We start from the raw sequence: 26,159 nt of genomic DNA, 5'->3' as shown, positions 1-26,159 counted from the left end.
CGTTAAAGTTAAGTTGTATATGAGCAATTCTTTAATATGCTTTGGTATTTGAGGTATTTCCTTTTTTATTCAAAATATTGAGTGCTGCCTTTTTCTTATTTATTTTTTTGGCCGCGCCACGCAGCATGCAGGATCCTAGTTCCCCAACCAGGGATTGAACCTGCACCCCCTGCAGTGGAAGCACGGAGTCTTAACCATTGGACGGCCAGGGAAGTCCCTTGAGTGCCTTCTATAAGCAGTCGAAGGCCCCTGGGAAAGTCAGATCAGTTCCTCCCTCACAGAACCTGTACTCTCATAAGGTAAGCCAGCACGAGTGAGGAAGAATTTACTGCTGGCTGACGAGAGGAAGAGAATATGGGTGGATATATGGCCATAGTTGCATTTGAGCCAGGATCTCACTTGGAGGGAATAGGCAAAAACCACAGGAGGGGTGAGTATGGACCCCTTGTGGGGAAATTAAATCACTTTAGTCAGAACATGGTGTTTCAGGGTTGGCATGATTGCTAGGAGACTTTTTTTTTTTCCAGCTCCATTAACCTCAGCAACAAGGTTCATAGGATGTAAATCAATTATCCCAGCTTGCTCTTGCTGTTTACATTAAGAGGGAACGCAGACACCCTCCTTTATCAACAGTTGACTCTGTGGGAAATTATCCAACTTTTACTGCATAAGCAGTTTGTAGAGAATTTTATGGATGTTAGATAGCAATGAGATGGATTGGGTATCTTTAGGAGTTAATTTCATCACTTTAGAAAAATATAACACATTCCGAGAAAAACAGAACCTAATTTCTGCCCTGCTTCCTACCTTAAATGGCTTGAAAACAGTTGCCCTAGTAAATTGGAATTCCCAGGTTGGCCTCAATTACTATCCCGAGCTTTGACATATACATTCTTCTTTAAACCGTTACGCGCCTCTTGGGAAACGTAGTTTCCTAAAGTGCTTTATGCCCATGTTTTAAGAGGAACAAATGTTTCCCCAAAACAAGTAACTTTAGCACTGTGTTGTTTATCCAGCCTTGTGAGACCGGGAAAACAGCAACTATTTCCTTTCTGCACTCTTACTGAGGCTAGGTCAACATCCCTTTTTGGCCTGTTAAGAATTCCAAGCCTCGGGCTTCCCTGGTGGCGCATTGGTTGAGAATCTGCCTGCCAATGCAGGGGACACGGGTTCGAGCCCTGGTCTGAGAAGATCCCACACGCCGCGGAACAGCTGGGCCCGTGAGCCGCAATTACTGAGCTTGCGCGTCTGGAGCCTGTGCTCCGCAACAAGAGAGGCCGCGATAGTGAGAGGCCCGCGCACCGCGATGAAGAGTGGCCCCCGCTTGCCACAACTAGAGAAAGCCCTTGCACAGAAACGAAGACCCAACACAGCCATAAATTAATTAATTAATTAATTTAAAAAAAAAAACTAGCTGTTTATCCTCAAGCAACCGCTCTCTTTAAAAAAAAAAAAAAAAGAATTCCAAGCCTCACAAGCAGGCCAAAGCAGGGCTTGCCTATTAACAACAAATAATTATATAAAAAGTAATGCATTTTAAAAAATGCATTTATTATATGTTTAAAATACAGTTTTACGAAAGCATAAAAGGTTCTGAATTAGTTGTCCACTTTCACACAGCCAACTGGTATATAGGATTAGGTCCAAAACCCAACCTTACTCCAGAGGCAGTGCTCTTGTCCTCACCATAGCCTACCCTTCCTCATTCAGTTCTACCAAATTAAGTCCTAACATTCATATCCTTCCTCTCAGCTCTCACCACTCCAAATTTGACTTCATCACCCTCCAAACTCACGACTTTATCATGTCACTTGGAAAACTATATAAAGGTAGTAAAGCACAGTGGCCAAGAGCAGAGTCTAAAGCCAGCTGCTTGCATTGGAACTTGACTCCTTCACTTGTTAAGCTCTGTAACTTGACTCAGTTTCCTATTATAAAATAGGATACTGGTACCAACTTCCTAAGAGTTGTGAACATTAAATGAATTCATGTATGTGAAGTTCTTAGAACATCCCTGGCACAGAGTAAGCCTATACATAATAACTGCTGCTGCTGATTACAGGTACCTTAGCCACTGTGCATGTGGATCCGGGGTGGGCACCTCCACACTAAAATGCAGACCCCAGGCCTGCCCCAGGATCTAATTTCAATAAACTGCCACTTAATGTAGTGAAAGCATGTAGCATATATAAACATGAGATTCATTTGAAACTAAAAAATAATTTAGAAAATGTTAAATTTCTTGTCAATCATTGACTTGAAATTAGAATCCTGACACTTTGTACCAAGCTGTTGATGTGTTTGTCATTGTCTTATAGTATGGCAATGTGCATAAAAAAATGTAATGTTGAGGGCGTTCCCTGGTGGCCTAGTGGTTAGGATTCTGGGCTTTCACTGCTGTGGCCCGGGTTCAATCCCTGGTCGGGAAACTGAGATCCTGGAAAGCCATGTGGCCAAAAAAAAAAAACAAAAAAAAAAAACGTAATGTTGAGTCTTTTATATGGAAGTGGCATGAAAAGCTTTCACCAGTTTCCTAAGAAAACAGGTATTCATAAACGCACATATTTCTATAATCTTGTTTTTAAGGCAGACTCCAGGTGACAGTTATAATTTATATTGATAGGTGCTCTTTGGCATCATTTTACAACTGTACCAATCCAGCAAAATTAACAGGCAATATGGATTTTGTAACCACTTACTACTAGCCCAGGAAATAGGCATGATACATATCGCATCCCAGGGTAGAGAATAAGAAGGGAGGTAGGATTGCAGGGAATATTTGTGTACCAGCTATGGGCCAGGCACTAGGTTAACTGCTTTACATGCATTGTTTCATTTAATCCTGCATTGCCATGGTATCCTCCTCACCTTACAGGTGTCCTTAGGCTTCCATTTCCTCATACGTAACTCGCCCAATTTGCAATCAACAAGAATGTAAATCTGGACAACTTGACTAGTCTATGTTTCATTCTACCAAGTTTCAACAAATTCTTTGTACAGAAATGTGCATTTCTACATCAGCTAAAGTGGTTGGGATCTTTATTATGTTCATTATTTCCTTATTAGTTTCCTCAGATACGCAACCAGTGCCACACTTGTCCTCTTCAGCCTCACTGCTTTCCCTCCTCGAGTCTGGAAGTATACCAGGTGTTGAGAAGGATTAAATCATTTTTCCATAACAAGCAGGATTAATTTGTTCTGGATAACACTACGATAGCCAGGGAACCAAGTCACGTCTTCCAGCTTAGTAACCAGTAATCACCAGAGGCTACACCCCGTTTTCAAAGGCTTTATTGGTAGATATACTTTAGGAAAGAAACATCCATCCTACTGCTTCCAAGTTAGTGGAATGAAGAGCTGTGCCCAGGGACACATCAGTTGGTGCCAGAGGGGACTGATGCTCCGTCCACCTCTTATTCATATATCCAGTCAAAAGCACAAGACTTGTACTCAACCAGTTCTTCAGGCTTAAACCACAGGCTGATTTCTTTCTCAGCACTTTTTACTGAATCACTGCCATGAATGATGTTCCTAAGAAGGAGAACAATTTCTAGTTACCACATTTTAAAGTACAAAAGTCTGTTTACTGGATAAAGCAAAGGACAGTCACTGAAGACATTTTCAGCCAGTTGCTCCTTGAAGCAGCTGACCACCCCCAAGTATCTCCTCTTCAAAGCAACTATAAAACTATAAAAGTACTTAATCCAAAAGCATCACTTTTGGTGCAACTTTATTATGCTTCTAAATTTTCAAAACAGTGCTTGTACCTAAGATTGCCACAAAACATTACTTCTCAAATTTTGAAAAATATAGGAATACCCAGACCAAAACCCAAACTAGATGTGACGTATTCATTATCACGGCCATTTCTGCTGTATTTTCTTACAACACTAATTTGCAAAGTCCAATCAAAACATTCACGCTTATTGAAAATCCCTTTATTCCATTTGAGTCTCATAACTATAAAAATTTTTGTAGAGATTCTGATGAGTGAGCGAACCAAAAAGGCTAAAAGTGACACACCCTTGGATACAAAGGGCAGAGCCAAGGCTAGACCCCTTCCTTGCCCCACTCTCTGCACTTTCTGCTATCACGAAGGACCTACCACAGGCAGCTCCCTTGTGCAATGCCTTGGCTAAAATTTTAAGTAGCCTAGAGAAGTAACTATTTAAGAAAGCGTTCATCCAGTGATAATTACCACCTAATTTAAACGTTCAAATTTTTCTAAAATTGGAATATGCCAAAAATGTTTGTTTTAAACCCAAGTTAAGTGGCTTTGAGGAAAAGTCATTAGTGTCCCTTGGAGCTTACCTGCCAACTTGAATGCAGAAGTCGCCACGAATGGTGCCTGGCTTAGAATCCGCTGGGTTGGTCTCCCCAAGCATCACTCTCCCTGTCTTCACTACATTCAGGCCCTCCCAGACCTTGACAGTAGGGAAAAGGAATTTCATCAGTTCTGCCATTCAGGACCATTAAAAACAAATATTTACCCCTACCTAACAGCACATATCAGTAAGACCAATCAGTGACATGATTATCAGCCAACCCCAGTAGTAGTAGGGGTCGACATAAAATACTCCATCCCAAGTGTATTGCTAGGATACAGAGAAAAAGTCTGCCCAACTTGGGGGCTTCCCACTCTGGCTGAGACACAGATTAACAAGACTGAAGAATCCTTATGCAGCCACAAACTCTAAAAAAATAGTGGTGAAAGGGTAAAGAAAAGTGACCAGACTGGAACAGGATCAGTGGGAAGGGCATCGCAGAAGACTGTTAGAGCAAGACATGGCAAAGACTGACATGAAAGGGGAAAATGTATTCCAGGGAAAAGCAGAAAGAAGAAAAGGTCACCCTCAGGGAACAGGAAGTAGGGCTTCTTTCCCAACAATTTTATTAACTCCCTATTATACCCTCTACCTCTATTCACTTCATTTCCAATTGGACATTAATGCCACAGGAAGAAATAGACCAGTTCATTTCTAGCACAGGATCACAGAGAACTCTTTAAATTCTGATTCTCGCTTCCTTTTTCCTCCCAAGTTCCCAGTTGCTCTGTAAACTAACTCACTCCAGCAGGCTGCCTTTGTAAAACAAGGAATTTGGAGTGTCTGCGGAAGATGTCTAAAAAGGAACATGAAGACACTGAGCAAACCCAGTTACCTATAAGCCGTTACTTTCCTTGGTTCCCTCTCCTCCACCACAAGCACGTACCATGGCCACAACCGGCCCTGAGTTCATGTACTTCACCAGCCCTGGGAAGAATGGGCGGTCTTTCAGGTCAAGGTAGTGCTGCTTCAGGAGCTCCTCAGAGGCCTGGCATTGAAGAGGAGGTACCAATTAGGAAGTAAACTAGAAAGGCTCAAATACGGCTCTATCCCATCCTCAGAACCCGCCCGCCCCCCCGCCCCGCCAGTTAACATGGTAGGTTCTCTAAAAGTCTGGGTGTGTATTTTAGCTCACATCCATAAGGTGTGTATTTAAAAAAAAAAAAACCCATCCAAACCATGAAACTGATGCTATCTTAGCGGAAAGATTGTTCTGATCATGAAGACACCCTCATGTCAATGACCTGACAGATGTTATAATCCTTAGAAAGAGGTGGTTAGGGAGTTAAGTGTTGGCTGCAATCAAAGGAAATATGCCAGACAGAGGTCATATCAAACCCTCTGGCCCATTCCCAATGCCCTTTTAAACATTTCAGACGTTAACTGAGAAAGCTTGGTTTAAATTTCAGTTCTTAGGTACTTATCCCCTAAGGTCCAGATCTGTACCCCAAATTTAATGTGGAAGATAAAGTTACTGCCCTATGCCAAAGGGAGCCTGCAGAGAAAGGGCAGAGTAAGGCACACCCCACTTAAGACCTCAATCATCTCAGAGTTGCAAGCTGAAGCACAAAAGGATTCCAGCTTCCAATCCTGTGCCTGGGTGGACCTGCGTGGGCCCGGAGCGCAGACCTCCTCCACTCCCTGCTGCCCCCCTGCGGCCCACTGCCCGTCGCAGCCGCGAGAAGGAAGCAGCCCCGGAGCCTGAGTCACGTCACCTCCGCTTAGCCTTCCAAGGGCGTCTGTCCCCCCGGGCCTCGGGGAAGGGTCAAGTGGGCCCGTGGCGCCCTGGGTGGGGGGGCGGGGGGGGTTGGAGGCCCAAAGCAATGGGGTATTCGCGGGTCCGAAATCAGCCAAGGGGGACTCCGACTAGAAAAAGACACGCGGATCGGCGCTGCGGGGAAGGAAAACCACCCGCGACCTCGCCGCCGCGGGGGTAGGGGAGCGGGGCGCGTCACCTGAAGGAACTTCATGGCCACAAGGCGGAATCCCTTCTGCTCGAAGCGCTTGATGATCTCGCCCATCAGGCCGCGCTGCACGCCGTCGGGCTTGATGGCGATGAAGGTGCGCTCCGCGTGGGCCATGGTCCTGCGGGCGGCAGGTGCGGTCAGGGCGTCGCGGCCGCGTTCACACAGGCCGCGAGGGGGCCCCGACCCCGGCCCGGAGGCCACGTGGCTCCCGCGCCCGCCCGCCGCTACCGCGGGGACACGTGGCCTGCGGGACGCCTCAGCCCTGCCCGCGCCGGGCCGCCGCCCCTCAGCCGTCCCCGGGTGCCCGCGGAGGACACTCGGCAGGGGTCCCGGGGGAGCGCCCGGCCTGCGGGACCGAGGGGGCCCGAGGGCGGGAAGGGATCTGGGCCGCCGGCTTACCGGTAAGCAGGCGGGCGCGGGCGGCGATGCGGGCCTGAGCCGAGATCCGAGCCGAGAGCTGAGCGACCACCGCCGCAGGGAGCCCGCGGAGGCGGGGTCGGCGGCGGCCACACCCCCGACGGCCCACCGCCCAACCCGCGAGGCCGGACGCTTCCGGAAAATCTGTCCACGCCCCGGGTTTGCAGAATAAGCCAGCGAGGGCTCCAGGGGCAGGAAGTGATTTCTACCCCACCTGGATGTACCAGAAGTAGAACTGCGCGCGTTCAATCCAACTCCTGTCTTCAGTACCGCCTCATACGCGCGCACGCGCGCACGCAAACCTCTCCCGGTCGTGAGTCAGTACCCCGGCCAGTACCATCTGCTTTTCCCCATTCACCAAGCACCCAGAGCTGCTTTCTCTCCTCCCCGTCTAGCACAAGTCCTTATGCTACCTGTGAAATCCAGTTTCCCCTTCCCTCCGCTCTGCTTGAGCCCTGCTTCAAGCCCTCCACCTCCCTCCCAGGCCGAACTGGCGGCCTCCCAATGCGCGTCAACCTCACTTCTCCCCGCAAGGAGCCTCCCTCAGCACCTCCTCAAACACCATCTGACCCTCGGCCCTGCTTTGATGACTCCCCCTGCCTGGAGGATGGCATCCAAGGCTAATTTAGCAAAATACCCCATGCCCTGCTCCCTCCTGCCTGTCTCCCCACCCACCTTCCCAGCCCAATTAAGCTGCCCTGTTCCCACCCTGAGATGATGATCTCTGCCCCCAGCATCATTGTGTGGCCAGTTCAGCCTGAGACACACCCTTGACAAGATTCTAGATTCTCTCATAGAAATCAGGCCTGTCATACATTTGCAGACAATCCCTATCTCTTCTCTGCCTGACAAACCACTAGCCACCCTTTGGTGGTGCCCAGCTTCCCTGGAGGAGCCAGCAAGCCCCTCCTCTCAGTAAGTGTACACTCACCCCCACCCCCACCCCCACCCCTCCAGCAGTGCTTACAGCCTGAGATGGGCAGAGCCCCTGTGTCTCTCTCCTCAGGGCGGTGAGCTGACTACGGGAATCATGTGTCATCACCCTAGTGGTCCTGGCACTGCACTGATAACCTGTGTTAGATGCTGTGACAGTCCAGGCCTCTATTACACCTTGCTGGCTTTCCAAACTTCTAGTTGCAGAGCATTAAACCACAGTACACTAGCAGTCTTCATTCTGGAGCAAGGACACCCAGTGTTCCCTTGGACCTCAATCTGCAGTACACTTTTATTTGGGCTTCCTTTTCAGGGTTAGCAAATGTCAATTGTGGGAAAGAGTGGGAATTTCACTGGATATTTCTCTGCAGAGCTGTATGCCCCTTGGTCTGGTCACTACTTTGCGGTACAGCCAACAGCAGCCCTCTGCCTTTCACCTCTCCTTTCCTTCCTGGGAAGACTGTCCTTAACTGGGGAAGGTATAAATGAAGAGGGAAGGGGGCAGGGCACAATCCTTAAAGAATGACACAGCCCTTGAGAAAAACTGGATACAACAAGAACTGGTTAGAACCGACTAGGCCCAAGATGGTGGAAGATTCAACTTCCAGTAGAACTTGCGCCTCATTATACGCTCACTGTAATACATCAGCCTGCTAAATGACACAGCCACTGGCACCATGACAGTTCCAAGGCCAACCATAAAGGCCAAAAAGTGGGCGGTGGCCCAAATCCTGGAAACCCCTGAGCCTTCTCCAAGGTAGTTAGAATATTCCTCCCACTCGTTAGCCTATGGAATTACCCAGCCCATGAAAACTAACCACCCCTGCACCTCGGGCCTGCTCTGCCTTCTGACACAGACTGCATTCTGTCTATGGAATTGTAACCGAGCAGGACCCTGTGGGGCCTTCTGGGGCAGACCCTTCCCCCATATCCTCTTCTCTAGCTCCTCTCTGAAGTACCCAGATAATAGTACCTGATGCACATTTCCTGAGTTGTTTTACAGATGTGAAAACCCCCACCAAATGGAAGATATTAACTATTTGATGACCATGAACACATAGCCCCCAGGCCTCCTGGAGCCTAAGGACTGATTATGTTAACCCCCGGGACACCACCCTGTTTGTTACTTCACCATCAACCAACTAGAGAACTGTGCACAAGCTGATCACATACCCTGTGACACACACACCCCCTCCCACCCCCTCTCCCCAACCCCCCTCCCCCACTCCCACCCCCTCCCCCCACCCCCATCCCCCACCCCCACCAACCTGGCCTTTAAAAATGCTTTGCTGAAACCCTTTGGGGAGTTGGGGATTTCAGGGGCATGAGCCACCCGTCTCCTTGCATGGCCCTGCAATAAGCCTTTCTCTGCTCCAAACTCCAACATTTAGGAATTGTCCGGCCTCACTGTGCATCAGGCACACGAACACAAGTTCAGTAACAGAATGTGTATCTCTCTCAGTCAACCTCTTTCACTTCACTATGGCTTGCTCTTGAATTCTTTCCTGCGCAAAGCCAAGTACCCTCACCTAGCAGCCTGTCCCAGGAACTCGCCCAAGGCCTGGGACATGACCATTCTCTCCCACCCCATTTTCCTGCAACATCTTTACAAAGGAAGAGGAAGAAGGTGGTCTTCTCCCCTCCCCACTTTTCCTTTGATTATAAAAACATAGCCCACTTAGTTCTCAGGGAAGAGCCCTCTTGCCTGCCCACTTGTATCCTTCCCAAGTGTCCTATATTAATAAATATACTTCTTACCTATCACTCTGTCTCTTGCTGAATTCCTTCTGTGCCAAGACATAAAGAACCTGAGCTTCATTAAGTCCTGAGATGAGCTGTGCAGTTTCATGACCCTCCTGCCTCGCTACACACATATTCATTCCCCCAAAGTCCTGGTACTCTATTTCACTCCCCATTCTTTGTATGAAACAGAAATGCATCTATTCCTCAGCTGCCCGAACAAAAGGTGGCCCCCATGGGAGAAATCCTTTCACAATGTATACTTATAGCAAATCATCATGTTGTACATTTTAAATATCTTACAATTTTATTTGTCAATTACATCTCATTAAAACTGGGGGAAAAAAATCTAAGCAGGTACATACGGTACATAGAAGTGGTGATGGTGGTAAGGCTCTGATCCTTGAGGTGGTCCAGAGATTCAGTTCCCTCCAGCCAATCCAAGATGGTTACCACCCCTATATCCGCCTTCCAGCAAGTAGGGAAGGGAAGTATGATTATCCCTTCCTTTTCAGGGTACAACCTTGAATTTACCACCTTCACTTTTTCATGTCTCTTTGGCCAGAACTTAGTCCTGTGGCTGTATCTAGCTGCAAGCTAATACAATCAAGCTAATTAACATAACAATGGCTTCCTACAGTTACCATTTCCTTTCCTTCTTTCTATCTACCTTTCTTTCTCTCTCTTCCTTCCTTCCTTCCCTCCCTCCCTTCCCCTCCCTCTATCTCTTTCTATCTCTCTCTTTCTTGTGATGAGAACACAGATCTACCCTCTTAGCAAATTTCAAATATATAGTACAGTATTGTTAACTATAGTCACAGTGATCTACATCAGATCTCCAGTTTGAACTTTTAAGTAAATGATAAGTAAATTTCCATCTTGTCTCTATTAAAGCAACCAAATCAATATCCTAACAAATCAAAACTACTTACAAGATATCTTCTGCTTCTTCTGAGGTCATCCCAGAAATCCAGGCCCACTATCCACATAGCTTTTTTGCTTTGGAGTAGTTACAACTTCTCACACTCCCCCAACCACTGAATCCCTGAGAGCTTCTCAAGAGCAGGAAGGGTACCTTTTATTTCCAGGGAATCTTCGATGCATAGGACAGTCTTGGCAACCTAGCAGATCCCTGACAGAGAGCTGTTGACTGGCTCAATGCCAAGAGTGGGTGGACTGCAGAGGGAAGAGAGGGACAGGCAAAGAATGTGTGTGTATGTGTGATCTCTCAGGCCAATATAATTTATATAGTATTTACACTCTCTATTAGCTCAGGTTAGCCAGAATACATGAAAAAGAAAAAAGAATACAAAGCAATACAACAATACAAAGTACCTTACTCAATGACTCCTTCCTTGAGATGAAACATTTTAATCTGATGATAGATAGCACATAACACTGTACAGGGAGCATCCACAGCTCCAAGAGTTTCCCTCCAGATGAAAAGCAAGTTCTCAGAAATAACTAGATTTGCTATGACCTGGCCCCCGCCCATGAGAGGGAGGGGAACTGGGGTGGGACAAGCACTGTAGTCTGCTTCCATGTCACTCATAGATCCAGTTCTGAGCACAGCTCTTGTAATTCACCAGTTCCTCAGGGTGAAACCACAAGCCAATCTCCTTCTCTGCACTCTCCACAGAATCACTGCCATGGATAATGTTCCTGGATGGGAAAAGAGATGGCCACATTACCAAGGTCAGAAGGATTAAACTGCCCAGAAGCTCCCCTCATTTCCATTGCCAGAAAGCCTACAGCCACCAGAGCAGAAAAACCCAAAGCTCCATGTACATTATTCCATGGCAAAAGAAAAAACCCATGACTGCCATTAATGTAAGGATAAAGAATGCCCTCTCCACATCCAGCCCTCCTAGCAACACTGATGCAAGCAGTGGGAGCCTCAGGAAGGACTCTGGCCAGCAAAGCGCATTGTACCAGGTTCTACTCTCACAACAAAGGCACAACCACAGTGATGTTGATGACCAAAGGCAGAGGGCCTGCAAAGCCAAACACCAATTAAGAAGGAGGAAAACAATAAACTCTGATTACAAATTGCTCTGTATATGGTATCATGTCTACCCTCAGCTTCAGAAACCCAAATTCTTGTGGCACCTAACTTGGATTTTAGAAAAGAGTAAAATGCACCAACTCTCACCTGCCAACTTGGATGCAGAAGTCCCCACGGATGGTCCCAGGCTTGGAGTCCGCAGGGTTGGTCTCCCCAAGCATCACTCGACCTGTCTTCACAACATTCAGCCCCTCCCAGACCTCCAAGGACAAAAGAAGATATGGTCAAGGAAGAAAACCAATCTTAGCAGAAAATCTGAAAACTATTAATTCCAAAAAAAAAAGAAAAAGAAAAAGCCCCCCCTTAAAATGACATTCATTCATTGAACAAATATTTATGGGGCATCTAAGTGTTCCAGCACTGGGAATATTGGTCTCCCTGCCCTCCTCTTGCCTTTCTACAATCCATTCTTGACACAGAGTGGCCTTTCTAAAAACCAAGTGTAGAAACCTCCCATAGCTTCCCAGCACTCAGGAAGTACAGGGCCGAGACAGCCCTACATAATCCGGCCTCTGCCTGTGCCTATGAATTAACCTCATCCAACCTTTCCTTTCACCCACCAGGCTTCACTTACTCCAAGCGTCTTTCTGTACCTCAAAAAGTCCCCCACCCCAGGTCCTTTGCACATGCTATTTTCATGGTTGAGAATGCTCTTCACTGTGAATTTGTACATGGCCGGCTCCTTCTCATCCAGATCTCAGCTTGAAAAATCACGTTTCTTGACCACCCAGTCTAAAGCGCTCACTTGTTATCACATAATCCTATTTCATTTCTGTGCATATCACTAATCATTAGCTGATATATGTATGTTTTTTGGTTTCTTTACTATCTGCCCATCCTCCCTTTTCAGGATACGTAGGCAAGGAAAGTTATGAAAACAGTTACCTATTTTGTCTCATTCATGATTGTATCCCCAGTGTCTAAAAGAGCCTGGCACAAAGATGACAACCAATACATACTAAGAGAAGAATCACTGCAATAAACAAGACACAGTCTCCCTCACCTCCAGGAGCTTACAATCAGGCATATCTCTCCTGATTTCTCCCAGATGTGAGTCTTCAGTTCAGCAAGCAAATGTATTTTGTCTTTGGTGAGCCAGAGAGCTGACTCATACCCTAAGTGTCCAATGCCCTAGCCTCAGAATCCTCTGCATCAATGAGGACCTGGCATTAGAAGCAAGAATCACAATATTCACTCTTCACTCCCAACTGAGTCATTCACATCAACATCCCACACATGTTACACTCACCATGGCAACCACTGGCCCTGAGTGCATGTATTTCACCAGGCCAGCAAAGAATGGACGGTCCTTCAGGTCAATATAGTGCTCCTTGAGAAGGTCTTCAGAAGCCTATCCCACAAGATAGAGAAGAAAATTGATCCCAAAACTATCTAAGAACCAGCAATTTAGTTATTTCCCACTTACCCATCCTGCTGTTTAAAACTGAGCTCTCAGCTCACTTGTTCTATTATAACCCAATTCACTCTTGACTTTACCAAAGGGAAGAAGTGACAGGGACTAAAAGTGCTTCAGCTTTGTACCAATTTTCCCCCTACTGTCCTTGACTGATCAGCATAAAATTACGGAACATTAGAATTGAATCCAGCCATGGTATTTTACACAGGAAAACTGACAATACAATAAATTTCCACTTCCAAGCAAGCCTCAACTAAAATGTTACAGGGAGGTGGTCTCAGCATTGGATGAGAAGCAAACTGAACCAGGCCATTTCTCTTCATATTTATTCAGAGAATAAAGGCCCAGTGTGGTGACCATGCAATTACCACGGGTATTTGCAAACCACTCAAAAGTACATGACATCTAGCAATAAGTAATTTTACTGAAGAATGAATTAGAATCTTTCACATTGCAAGGCTGGTATCTGGGAACAAATCAAGTTAGGTAGAGAGCAAACGATCTGCTTAGCAATGCCAACTCGACTCAGCTGTGTTCCCTCTTCCCTACCATATACAAGCTTTTAAGGATCTAATGAGGACCCTTAGCTTTCCCAGTTCTGTGGTACTGCATCATACAGCATACTGCACACTTCAGTGATACACACAAATGTGGGGATTTGCTGCTGAAAAGCACATCCTGAACATCCTATCATTCAGCCCCCAGTTGACTGTCACTTGCCAAAGTAAAATTACACAACCACGTCATCACTCCGTGTTAGTGTTCACCCTGACCTATCCCTTTCAATCCAAATGGAAGACTTGTGGTGGTAGTCTCCTAACACACTGATTACCTTCCCTTACCAGAACACTCTTTTAATTGTATTAATTGGTTCTGATTATCTTTACTCTGCAAAACAGGTCACAGGGGTTTTTTTTGGGGGGGGGCAAGTGGGGAGGGGGCTCAAGTCTTCCCTCACCTTCCTCCACATTTAAATAACCCTGTAGGGGCTTCCCTGGTGGAGTAGTGGTTACGAGCCCGCCTGCCAATTCAGGGGACACGGGTTCAAGCCCCGGTCCAGGAAGATCCCACATGCCACGGAGCAACTAAGCCCGTGCGCCACAACTACTGAAGCCTGTGCGCCTAGAGCCTGTGCTCCGCAACAAGAGAAGCAACCGCAATGAGAAGCCCTCACACCGCAACGAAGAGTAGCCCCCGCTCGCGGCAACTAGAGAAAGCCCGCGCAATGAAGACCCAATGCCGCCAAAATAAATAAATAAATAAATAATTAAATCTATTTTTTTGAAAAATTTTTTAAATAAATAAATAAATAAATAACGCTGTAGGTTCATGGCAGCTACCCCTCCTCCCATTCTTCACCAAGTCCATGCCCGTGATAGGAAACTCAGTGTAAAGGACAAAATGTATGCACTTAGGGGTCAGAGAGACCTGGGTTAAAATCCCAGCTGCATCACTGACTGTATAACCACACATTACTTAACCAGCTGCATCACTGACTGGATAACCACACGTTACTTAACTTCTCCAAGCCTCAGCTTCCTATCACTAACAACCACGGGAAAAGGAATAAGTACCTCTCTGGGTTGTCATGAGAGCTAGATGAAAAAACACATGTGCCCAGCACGTGGTAAATATCCGATCAACAATACTTTGATTTCACTTTACCTTCAAAACTGATGAACCTAGTTGCAAGGCAGGAATAAAGAGGTAGACATAGAGAATGGACTTGATGACATGGGGTGGGAGGTCGAAGCTGGGGCAAAGTGAGAGTAGCATTGACATGTATACAGTACCGAATGTAAAATAGTTGGCTGGTGGGAAGCAGCAGCATAACACAGGGAGATAGGCTTAGTGCTTTGCGATGACCTAGAGAGGTGGCATAGGAAGGATGGGAGGGAGGCTCAAGAGGGAGGGGATATGGGGACATGTGTATGCATATGGCTGATTCACTTTGTTGTGCAACAGAAACTAACACGGTATTGTGAAGCAATTATACTCCAATAAAGTTGTATTAAAAAAAAAAACCTAATTTAATATACAAACTCTCTGGAAAGCACTGCTTGTCCAATACCTGGCTCTAATCATTCTATCACACTCTCCCCTCAGCATTAACATCAGTCTTCTCCCTTTTATATTAACACAGTTTTTCTAAAACATCACACAGGAACTAAAATGCAAATCAAACTAAATTTAAAATTCCCTGGCGACCCAGTGGTTAGAACTTGGCGCTTTTACTGCCAGGGCCAAGGTTCGATCCCTGGTCAGGGAACTAAGATCCCACAAGCTGCATGACCACCCCCCCTCTTTTTTTTCTGATTCATTCATTAAAGTTGACTCTTAATAGGAAAAAAAGATGATCCCCTAATGTATTTGCTTTGAGAATTTAAATTCTTATTTCCCAGGTCTGTTTGAAGACGGGTTCTTGGTCAATCAATCCTTTGCATTTTTTGAAATATTGTTCTGTAGGTATCTTGCAAGTGTGTCTGCCCTCTGCTGTTTCAGGTGGGCCGCCCCAAGGGCAAAATCACAACTTTCCCCTACATGCCCTGATGGCACCTAATATATGCTAGACAGTAGGCAGGTGCTAAACAATGATAGAAAGACTTCCTTGCTGAAAAACAACCTGCCTCAAACGGTGGGGACAGTGGGGAGGAGAGGGGGGGTGGTCTCTAAAATTATCTGCTCAGGAAGCTCATGAACAGGAGCTCAAACATGCCCAAGGCTTTGAGTCAGAAATCACAGTGCTGCAGTAATACGTGGAACCCTGCATTGCCAAGAGAAAAGGGAGGCTACTTCTGAAAGTCGCAAATAACTTTTTTGCTCCAAGACTCAGCGGAGATGCCACTGAGGAGTTTCCGGGTTTTAGGACATTTGTGTTCACCCTAAATGGAGACGTCTAAAACAAGCTGAAGGGAGAAACAGAGAGGCTGACATACGATGTTCTCCTACTTCTATGAAATAATAGAAATAGCAAGAATGAAGTCCACTTACCTGCATGAATTTCATGGCAACAAGGCGGAATCCCTTCTGCTCAAAACGCTTGATGATCTCTCCCACAAGGCCCCGCTGGACTCCATCAGGCTTGATGGCAATGAAGGTGCGCTCGCTATTGGCCATGGTCCTGGGGATAGACAGGTGGAGGGATGAAACAACACTGAATATCCTGCCTACATCATTATTGTTCTCAAGAGGATTACCTCCATAAAGCTGGTTTAAATCTGCAACGTCAACTCCAGGACTCTCTAGTAAAACCTAATTCCTCCTCAGTCCCCTCATCTATGAACTAATATCCCAGAGTGGGGAAGGGTCCAAAAGCAGGGCCTATAATTTCTATTTCATTTGATTTAATAAGCTTCTATTAAGTCATGTCAAGAGGACATGACTGCCAGTTCACCCTCGATCTGGACTCAGGCAATCGGAGGCTCCTCACCCCTTTCCTGTCCCTGGAATATACACTCTGTACACTGTTCCCACAGTAGGAGCCGCTACAAGGACACAGCCTTGAGAGAGTAAGGTGTTGTTGAGACCATCTGGACTGAACATGTGACTGAACCCAGTTAAACTATATAAGTTTATATAAACTATATAAACTATATAAACTTTAAGATTCTGGTGGGTGGGTATAATGCAGCCAGCCAAGACAAGCCTCATATGTATGTTCCCTTACTTATTAAAACTGCTACCTTCCAACCTGGAGTGGTCTACCTCTTTGGTCTCTCCTGGTCCTCTCTGTACAGGGGCCAGTGTGTGGACTAACAATTTGTGAGCCAGCCAGGAGACTGAAGAGATGTGCCTTGGGAAAGAGGCATCCCTGGGGGAAATCCCAAGCTGAACATCGACCTCTATGTGGGGAGGGTGGCCTGTATGTTTGATACTTGTGGACCACCACATGAAAACAAGGATGCCCCAAGAACACCGGCTACTTTAGTGCATTTGTTAGAGAAACTACACAGAGCAGCAAAGAAGGGAAATGAATGGCTGCCACAGTGGGCTGGCCTCTACTGAGGGCAGGCCACTGGCCACAGATGCACAACTAGAGGCTGAAGCTCGAGTTAGACAGTTGGAAGAAGAGCTGAAGTTAGAGAAGAATGTGCAGGTGTCCACTGCTCTGCCAGCTTTGGGGCTGGCAGACAAGATGAGAGAGCAGGATTGTAAGTTGGAGATCTTAGCTTGTCATATGGCAAAGCTAGGAGAGCACAAGCTGCTGCAGATTAATGTCCAAGTGCTGTGACAAAGCCTGATTAGGACACTAAGAGACAGAATCCCTGGGAAAGTGAGGAGCACAAAGGGGAGGCTGTTGTGGTGACTGACAATGAAACAGATGAAGCGCCCCATGCTGTCCAACGCCTAATACAAAGAAAAACTTTACAATTTTTTTTTAAATTTTATTTTTATTTACTTATTTTTGGTTGCATTGGGTCTTAGTTGCTGCACGCAGGCTTTCTCTAGTTACAGCGAGTGGGGGCTACTCTTTGTTGTGGTGCACGGGTTTCTCATTGCAGTGGCTTCTCTTGTTGCAGAGCACAGGCTCTAGGCACGCGGGCTTCAGTAGTTGTGGCACACGGGCTCAGTAGTTGTGGCTCACGGGCTCTAGAGCGCAGTCTCAATAGTTGTGGCGCACAGGTTTAGTTGCTCCGCGGCATGTGGGATCTTCCTGGACCAGGGCTTGAACCTGTGTCCCCTGCATTGGCAGGCGGATTCTTAACCACTGCGCCACCAGGGAAGCCCCCAAGAAAAACTTTAAATAGTAATTACCCTAGACTTCTGATAATAGAGAAATACACCCCAAAACTCTTAAGAGAAAACTTGCATTCTTTCTCTGTTCCTTGAAGTTATAAATCTTAACATGTCTTTGAAATGTAAACACAACAGGAAATAACTAAAACACTGCCCACAGACCAAAGAAAAAGGGGGGGCAGTGGTGAAAACACAGACTGCTATAGGAACACCCCCACACAAAATCTTGTCCACAGTTTCCCTAAGATTATTCATCAAGGGCAAGTACAAATTTTTTTTTTTTTTGGCCACGCTGCGCGGCTTGAGGGATCTTAGTTCCCCAACCAGGGATCAAACCCATTCCCCCTGCAGTGGAAGCGTAGAGTACTAACTACTGGACCACCAGGGAATTCCCAAATTTTTAAAATCTTCTCCACAAATATTAGTAAAAGGCTTCAGCCATGTGAGTGGATACTTGATTCATGGCTAAAGTTCTAGAGAGAAAGCTATGGATTCTCTGTTTGTGTCTGTCAGTATGTTCGTACGTCTATGGATTTGTTATATATAGGTGATGTTTTTCTATCTCCAGAGAGTATTGTCAAAATTAATTTGTAAAAGAGCTCTATTTAGTTGGCCTAAAGAAAAATAAGCTTTGATATCAATAGTGTACTTATATAAAGCTGAAACAATTTTCTTTCATCTGCTCAAAGGACAAAGTTTTGTTGGACTATTGGTCTGTTCCTTATGGGACTGTAAGAGGTTTTTCTTTACCTTTTGAGTAACCTGCCCAGAAAAAAAGATTCTGTGGTTTTACCCAAATAATTTCTTGTGCTTCATGTTGTCTTTATCACATCTTCAATTACTTAAGAAAACTGAATCTACTCTATTAAAAGAGCTAAGTTTTTTTTATAATTATGTAACTATCTGTATTTGCCTTTGGAGTCTTTGTCACTTAAGTTAAATAGATAACTAAGTATTGTTTCACAGTGAGCTAAGATCCTATTTAATCTAGTGTTTTAAAACCTTTTGGTATTTTTGACAAGCTCTCCCAAAATCTAATTCTAAATAAAGTTATGCTGACCTAGAACTAACTTTGGGATTTTCCAGAGGGCCCCTGGAACATCTCAAAAGACGTATTCTCTTTCCTTATAAAATAGGCTAAACTAATTAGCCTATTTGATATATTAAATTATATGGGAAACACTGTCAAATAAGAAGTGATGTTAGGGACTTCCCTGGTGGCGCAGTGGTTGGGAGTCCGCCTGCCAATGCAGGGCACACGGGTTCAAGCCCTAGTCCGGGAGGATCCCACATGCTGCGGAGCGGCTGGGCCTGTGCACCACAACTACGGAGCCTGCGCTCTACAGCCCGTGAGCCACAACTGCTGAGCCCGCGTGCCACGACTGCTGAGGCCCACGCACCTGGAGCCCGTGCTCTGCAACGGGAGGGGCCACCACAGTGAGAGACCCGCGCACCGCAGGGAAGGGTGGCCCCCGCTCGCCACAACTAGGGAGAGCCCGCGTACAGCAACGAAGACCCAACGCAGCCAAAAAGAAATATAAATTAATTAATTAATTAAATTAAAAAAAAAAAAGAAGTGATGTTAAACTTTCTTTGGGCTATATTTGTATGAAATTCCTAAAAATCTGATGTGTCCCGGTATGATGTTATTAGTTATAATTTTAAAATGTATGTCACAAAAACAATGAAATTCCCTTGTCAACTGTATTATAATGAACTCTCATCAGATCTTTTTTTTTAAATTAATAGCTACTCTATTTATTTATTTATTTATTTATTTTTAGCTGTGTTGGGTCTTCGTTTCGTGCGAGGGCTTTCTCTAGTTGCGGCAAGCGGGGGCCACTCTTCATCGTGGTGCGCAGGCCTCTCACTATCGCGGCCCCTCCCGTTGCGGGGCACAGGCTCCAGACGCGCAGGCTCAGCAGTTGTGGCTCACGGGCCCAGTTGCTCCGCGGCCTGTGGGATCTTCCCAGACCAGGGCTCGAACCCATGTCCCCTGCATTGGCAGGCAGATTCTCAACCACTGCGCCACCAGGGAAGCCCTCTCATCAGATCTTTAACCATGGCCATTTTAAAGTCTTTTTTCATTTACAGTCATTGCCGTACTCTGATGGTTTTGCAAAACTGTTCCTGCAAAAGTGCTTCATATTCAAGGACTTTTATGGAAAAACTTCAACAAGCCTAGGTTTCTGATACCTAAGATCAATTTGCCTTCATGTGAGAGGGGCAGTAATGGACGTTTCAAGGACTTCCTCACGGCTACCTGCACAGCCTCACCACATGTCATGGGATGATAGCCCAAGACCTGCGCCTGTTCCCCTTCCCCACTTCAGTAAAACGGGCCCATTACAGTGATGATATAATGTTCACATGTGAAGACTTGCCCCTGCTGCAGGGCACTCTGCAGGCTTTGCTGGAACATCTGTGAGGGAGAGGATGGGCAGTGAATCCACAGAAAATTCAAGGCCCAGGCACCACAGTAAAGTTTCTGGCCGTCCTTCGTTTGGGTAAGATTCAAGTTGTCCCAGAAGTTGTCATTGATAATGTACAAGCCTACCGAACCCCTAAGAATGTGAAAGAGGTGCAAGCCTTGGTAGGAATTTGGGGGTTTTGGAGGACTTTTACTCCCCATCTGGCACAGTGCCTCCATCCCTTATACCACCTGGTAATGAGAGGGCATACGTGGGACTGGGGATTAGAGCAGCAAGCCGCCTTTCAGATGGCAAAAATATTAGTGAAGCAAATTAAAGTTCTGGGCATCTCCCAACCCGGACTACCATTTGAGTTAGATGTGTCTGTGACTCCACAAGATCTGGGTTGGGCACTGTGGGAGAGACAACAGAAAGAGAGTACCCCTAGGATTTCTGGTCCCTGGAAGGGGGCAGAAACCCAATACACCCCCGCAGAGTAACAGCTTCTAGCAGTGTACACAGCATTCCTCCGGGCACAGCCGCTCACAAAGCAACAGCACATCATGGTAAGAACTTCCCTTCCTTTGAAGGGGTTGTGCAGAATATGTTCCATCTACCCACCTCTGCCATGGCTCAAACCCCCCACACTGACTAAACGACACGTCTATTTGCAGCAGAGGAGTACCCTACCACCGGCCCGCTGTCTAGAAATGTGGGTGCTCCTAGGCCCTGTAGAGAATGTAGATCCTCCAAATGTCCTGGCCCTCTTCCTGTGTCGGCCTGTAGAGAGGGAGTGCGGGAAATTCCCACTGATGCCTGGTATACACATGCCTGGAAAGAGGAACAAACTGCAGCCTCCAGTGGGTTGGTGAGCCCTGGCCATTAATGCTTTGCACTGACAGTTGGGCTGTTCTAAAGGGATTGACCCTATGGCTTAGACAATGGAAAGACAAGGGGTGAATGATCATAAATAAGCCTTGTGGGGTCTGGATATGTAAAAAGACATTTGGGTTCACCTGCAAGAGTCTGAGGCACTCCTCACTGTCTTCCACACCCTGGCTCATAAGGCACTGACATCCTCTGGCAATCAGGAAGCTGATGCCCTAGGCCAGAAATGAGTCCTAGCAACTGACCCTTGGGTGCATAGGAAGAGGGAACACTGAAGTGCCCAGGGGGATGACATATTGCCAAGGATGCTGGACTGCCTTTGAAATACAGTGACTCAGTTAATGCAGTAATAGCATGTCCTGTGTGTTCTAAACAACACCCAAGGCAACTGCCAAAGGAGTCTGGGGCCGCCCACCAGAGCTCCCAACTGATGTGAAATTGGCCAATGGATTATACTGGCCCCCTCCCTCCTAGTGAGGGTTCTAAATATGCTCTGGTTTGTGTGGACACTGCATCTGGCCCAATCCAAGCTGTCCCCTGTTGCCTCACAAACCAGGCTGCCACTATCAGGGGATTAGAGAAGCTAAGACCATGTATGGATACCTTTGTTGAATAGACAGTGATTGGGGGTTATATTTCAAAGGTCATGACTGGGCAAAAGAATATGACATCAAATGGAAGTTCCATCTCCCCTATAACCCACAGGCAGGAGGACTGGCAGAAAGGAAAAATGGAATAGTAAAGCAGCAGATTAAATTACTAAAAGGTAAAACCACCTTGGCCAGGTGGACTAAAGTACTGTCCCAGATTTTGATACATTTGAATGATCAACCAGTAGAACCTACGGCCCCAAATACCAGACTGGGGACCCCTGACAAGACACCCAATGCCATACAAGTAAGGAAGTCTTGGGAAACAGCCACTACCCCAACTTTCTCTGTGGATCAATGTGCTGTGCTGCTGAGAACACCAAGCCCCATCATACCTGGGAAAGGAGTTATCTACTGGAATTTGCAATGGGATGTCTCACCGGGATGGGTGAATTCACACCTCTGGGTAAGGGAGACTTACTCAATCTCCACTGGGATCCTGCTGTCCTACTGCAAGCCGGACTGTTGAAATGTGCTACAGCTGGAATGAAACATGCACCTTTGAAAGAGGGGAGAAGGTGGGGTTTCTGGTCTGGCATATCCTGCCCCCAGTCCACCTCCTCACGCTTAACAGTGCTGCCTGCCCCGGCCAATATGTATGGTATGTACAACCGGGTCAAGTTCCTAAAGCCACCAACCTCCCTCTCCTCCAGGCCAGATGGGCACATTCCGTTTTCTACTGGTACAATCATTTAGCCACCATCTTTCTCCCCTCCATTGGCCTGGAGGACATTATAGCATACAGAGAAGCCCTTACCAACTTCACCCAGCAAGCCTTAAATGACAGCCTGCAAAGCCTTTCTTTACCAATCACTGAAATATCTTTCATGAGAAAAGCTGTCCTCCAAAACAGAAGAGCCTTGACATTATTACTGCCTCATAAGGGGATGCAGGAAATCAATGGTTCAGATTATGGGGCTCTTCATAGAGAAAACTGTTACTTATTTTGGGAATCATCTTAATCCATGTTTTCTCTTGGATGTGCCTCTATACTGTTGCTGTGGCATCTGCCTCCACTGCAGTCAGACAGCTGCCAAACGAGCCACCGCCATGCTGGCAGAACCCCTTGCTGACCTCTCAAGCACACTTCTGACCCTGCAGAAGGAGAGGGGGTGAGACTGTAAGAGCCAGTCACAAGCGGTGGAGTACTGGAGGAGGTCATAACTATCAGCTGACCCTTCAGCTGAACCCAGAAACTGGAGGCTCCTCACCCCCACCCCTGTCCTTGGAATGTACACTCTGCCTACTGTCCCCACAGTAGGGGCTGTTCAAAGGACACAGCCTTGAGAGAGTAAGGTGTTGTTGAGACCATGTGAACTGAACATGTGACTGTACCTAGTTAAGGCCTCTACGTATACTTTCAAAATTCTGGTGGGCGAGAGCAGAGATCTACTTGTCTTGCAACCACCCAAGACAGGCCTCAAGCTCCGTTGCTCATGACACCTGTCACCTACCAATCTGGAGTGGTCTGCCTTTCTTCAGTCTCTCCTTTCCTTCTGTGTACAGGAGCCAGTTTTTGAACTAACATAAGCATCTACTGTGTACCCAATACTGTGGCAGAACTAAGGCAGGGGATGTAAAAAAAAAAAAAAAAAAAAGACACTATCTCTCAATTATCCAGATGAGGGACACTACAGTGATAATGTGAAAGTGATGTCTGGTACAGGGCAGTCTAAAATATGGTTTGACCTACTGCCACAGTCATGGTATTAGAACTAGAAGAGGTTTTACAGATTATTTCATTACAATCCCCTTCTTTTACAAATGAGGAAACAGATCTAGAGCACCCGAATGAGGACCAAAATCCAGATTTCCCAACGCTATGCAACTTATGCTATATCATGAGATGTAATGAATATTCTGACTAACCAGTAAACGGTGGACTGCGGGAGAACTATTGCCATGAGTAATATCTGATATGCGACATCATGCTGGAAGGAAGCCTAGAAAGTATCTATTCCAGACTTTTCCTTTTACAGAGAAAAAGATCGGGCTCAGGACCTGCTCTGTCTCCATAAGATGAGAAAGGAGTCCCTTCACCTTGAAAGTCAATCCCTCTGTGGATAACAGCACCACCTCCTGGCTCTATCTTCCTGTACTTTAGCTTACCTCTTATTTCAGCACCTTAACAATATGTTTGAATTTTCTGTTTATCTGTCTCTCCACTGGCCTGCCGCCTGTATACACGGATGGATTACTTCTGTGTCTGTCCCTGGTACCTAGCCACAGGGCCTAGCACTCAATAAGAGCAAAGAAAATGTCTTAAATGATAATCACCCTACACCTCCAAGAAAAAGAGACAAAGCCCAAGAACTGGCGGAGAACTCCCAGTGGAAGCTGGAGACAAGCATGGATTCCCCAGGAGAAAATGGAGCTAAGGAGCGACAAACAGTCCCTGTAAGTGTCCTCCACATCCACCTGACACACACCTGTCATTCATTCAGAGCCCAGCACTGCACTAGACAGAAACAAATAAGGCACAACCCCTACGGTCGCGGACTAATGGGAAAAGCAGCCACGGACAAAGGTGAGTCCACGTGACGTGGGACGTGAGCTGACAGGTTTGCACCTGTCGACAGGCGCTTCCCTCCCACCCGATCACCCTGGCCACCTCTCAGAGCGGAACTCATCCGACCTCTTCACCTCCCCCTCCCCGGACCCCCTTCCTCTCCCTTTCCTCTCAGTACCCCGAACCCTTCTCACCAATCCGGCTACTTGGGCTTCAACTCCTTCTGCTGCCACCGGCACCGCAAACGCGACCCCGCCCCTCGTGGTTCCCGGCACCCGCCCTCGCGGAACGCTTCTGCCCAGATCGGCTGCGGGAGGGCGCATTCTGCAGAACACCACTCGCCTACGCTTCCTCCCGACAGTCGGGTGTCATTCTAGGGAGCAATTTCCAAAGTTCAACTTCCGGTACTGTTTTTTCCTGCTGTTCTGGTTGGCTATCGCCATCTTTTGTTTTTTCCTTAAGATTCTGTGACTGTCTTTTTTCTCGAGCAAATTGGCTTCCCGAGAGGTGGCGCTCACACTTTTCATTGAGTCTGAACGAGCGCCTGACCTAAAAGTAGACAGTCGCCCTCGTTTTACATTTACTCATTCTTTCCAGCCTGTCAAGCAGATTTTTTATCGAGTACCTTCTGTGTGGCAGGCATTGTTTCAGGGTCTGGTGTATAGCAGTAAACTTTGTTGGAGCTGGTTATGGGGTTGGGAATGGGGACAAACAATAAATAAATGAGCAAATTAATATGAAATATATCATAGTACGCAAATGCTGTTAAGAAAAAGCAGGGCAAGGGCGGAAGGAAGATTGAAGCAGTAAACTAAAGGTTAAAGGAGGTGGCAGTAGAATAGACCTGCATGAAGTGAGGGAGCAACTCTGGTGATTACCCAAGGGCCAGTATTATAGTGGGCGTTGAGCGCTAGAAACTGCGGTTGGAGAGCAGCAAGATTATGTTTTGGTGGGAAGCGATTGGAAGATTTTGAGTAGGGCATCATATAATCTGATACACATTTTTTAAAAAAATCATTCTGACTGCTGTAGGAGGAATGGATAGGGTAAGATACAAAGCAGAATCAGGAGCCTTTTCAACAAATGTGCGGGAGCAATGGGACATCCATAGGCAAAAGAAAAAGAAAAAAAACCTCTACCTAAACCTCCCACTTTAAATGAAAATTCACTCCAAATGGATCATAGTTTTGTAAGTGTAAAACTATGTGGACAAGAAAAAGAAAGAAAATGTTGCCTGCCATTTCAGTAAACAAAGACTGTTGCCTGACATCAAGCCATCAGCCACTGTGGCCTCCCCAATAGCGCACACTGAAGGGAAATCAGGAGAAACACAGGGTACTGGCCCTAGATAGTTAAGATGCGTATCAAAGGAATAATTTCAATGAGCGTATTTTTTTTTTTATCCAATGCAGCTTTTTTGTGTGATTAGCAGTAATTTTTAAAAAATTTTATTGATGTATAGTTGATTTACAATGTTGTGTTAATTTCTGCTGTACAGCAAAGTGATTCAGTTATACATATAAATATTCTCTTATATTCTTTTCCATTATGGTTTATCACAGGATATTAAATATAGTTCCCTGTGCTATACAATAGGACCTTGTTGTTTATCCATCCTATATATAATAGTTTGCATCTGCTAATCCCAAACTCCCAATCCTTCCCTCCCGCACCCTTCTCCCCCTTGGCAACCACAAGTCTGTTCTCTAAATTGATTAGCAGTAATCTTTTGACGTTCCACTAACATGTTTCTTGTATGTTTTTTTCAGCAAAAACTATATATCCTGGCTTCTCCCTTACCTCTTTGGAACAGTTCCTCAGAGCGATCTGAGAGACTGTCTCCCAAGCTATAGTCATCAGTAGGGTCATCAAATAAAACTTACCTCACTACTTTTAGGCTGTGTGGGTTTTTTTAGTCAACACTGTAAAAAGTTTAGAAAAAAAAAAAATGGTAAAAAATCTTCAGGACCAAGGGCTAGGCAGAGTTTCTAGACTTGCCACCATAAGCACAATTCATACAAGGAAAATGTTGATAAACTGGATCTTATCAAAATGAAAACCTCTGGCTCTTCAGAACACCCGGAGAAGAGGATGAAAAAA

At 46.1% G+C, this 26,159-nt stretch overlaps 2 protein-coding genes across 4 annotated transcripts; both read right to left on the bottom strand.

Moving 5' to 3' along the window:
- Positions 1 to 3,275: 3,275 nt before the first annotated feature.
- Positions 3,276 to 6,887, bottom strand: NME2 (NME/NM23 nucleoside diphosphate kinase 2). Its single transcript, XM_061176615.1, has 5 exons — positions 6,692 to 6,887; positions 6,281 to 6,410; positions 5,212 to 5,313; positions 4,312 to 4,424; positions 3,276 to 3,531 (listed from the first exon to the last, which is right to left on the bottom strand). The coding sequence occupies exons 2-5, from the start codon at positions 6,404 to 6,406 to the stop codon at positions 3,414 to 3,416; spliced, it is 459 nt and encodes a 152-aa protein (XP_061032598.1). The 5' UTR covers positions 6,407 to 6,410; positions 6,692 to 6,887; the 3' UTR covers positions 3,276 to 3,413.
- Positions 6,888 to 10,737: 3,850 nt separating this feature from the next.
- NME1 (NME/NM23 nucleoside diphosphate kinase 1) lies at positions 10,738 to 24,365 on the bottom strand. Of its 3 annotated transcripts, none has more exons than XM_061176618.1 (6): positions 24,254 to 24,365; positions 21,972 to 22,049; positions 15,856 to 15,985; positions 12,697 to 12,798; positions 11,535 to 11,647; positions 10,738 to 11,044 (listed from the first exon to the last, which is right to left on the bottom strand). In XM_061176618.1, exons 3-6 carry the CDS (start codon positions 15,979 to 15,981, stop codon positions 10,927 to 10,929), a joined length of 459 nt encoding a protein of 152 aa, XP_061032601.1. In that variant the 5' UTR covers positions 15,982 to 15,985; positions 21,972 to 22,049; positions 24,254 to 24,365; the 3' UTR covers positions 10,738 to 10,926. The 3 variants fall into 3 exon arrangements, with proteins under 3 accessions (XP_061032601.1, XP_061032600.1, XP_061032599.1); XM_061176617.1 differs by having other exon boundaries at positions 21,972 to 22,031; XM_061176616.1 differs by lacking the exon at positions 21,972 to 22,049.
- Positions 24,366 to 26,159: the final 1,794 nt, after the last annotated feature.

This window comes from Eubalaena glacialis, chromosome 19 (genome assembly GCF_028564815.1).
Source record: "Eubalaena glacialis isolate mEubGla1 chromosome 19, mEubGla1.1.hap2.+ XY, whole genome shotgun sequence".
NCBI classification, from domain to species: domain Eukaryota; kingdom Metazoa; phylum Chordata; class Mammalia; order Artiodactyla; family Balaenidae; genus Eubalaena; species Eubalaena glacialis.
This window is presented reverse-complemented; position numbering and strand designations above follow the sequence as displayed.

Coding starts and splice junctions, on each gene's coding strand:
- NME2 (XM_061176615.1), bottom strand. CDS start 6,406: ATGGCCCACGCGGAGCGCACCTTCATCGCCATCAAGCCCGACGGCGTG. Junction 5,314..6,280: donor TGGCCATGAAGTTCCTTCAG/GTGACGCGCCCC, acceptor CTTCAATGCCAG/GCCTCTGAGGAGCTCCTGAA. Junction 3,532..4,311: donor TTCTGCATTCAAGTTGGCAG/GTAAGCTCCAAG, acceptor TCTCCTTCTTAG/GAACATCATTCATGGCAGTG.
- NME1 (XM_061176618.1), bottom strand. CDS start 15,981: ATGGCCAATAGCGAGCGCACCTTCATTGCCATCAAGCCTGATGGAGTC. Junction 11,648..12,696: donor CAGGGCCAGTGGTTGCCATG/GTGAGTGTAACA, acceptor TTGTCCTTGGAG/GTCTGGGAGGGGCTGAATGT. Junction 11,045..11,534: donor TTCTGCATCCAAGTTGGCAG/GTGAGAGTTGGT, acceptor TTTCCCATCCAG/GAACATTATCCATGGCAGTG.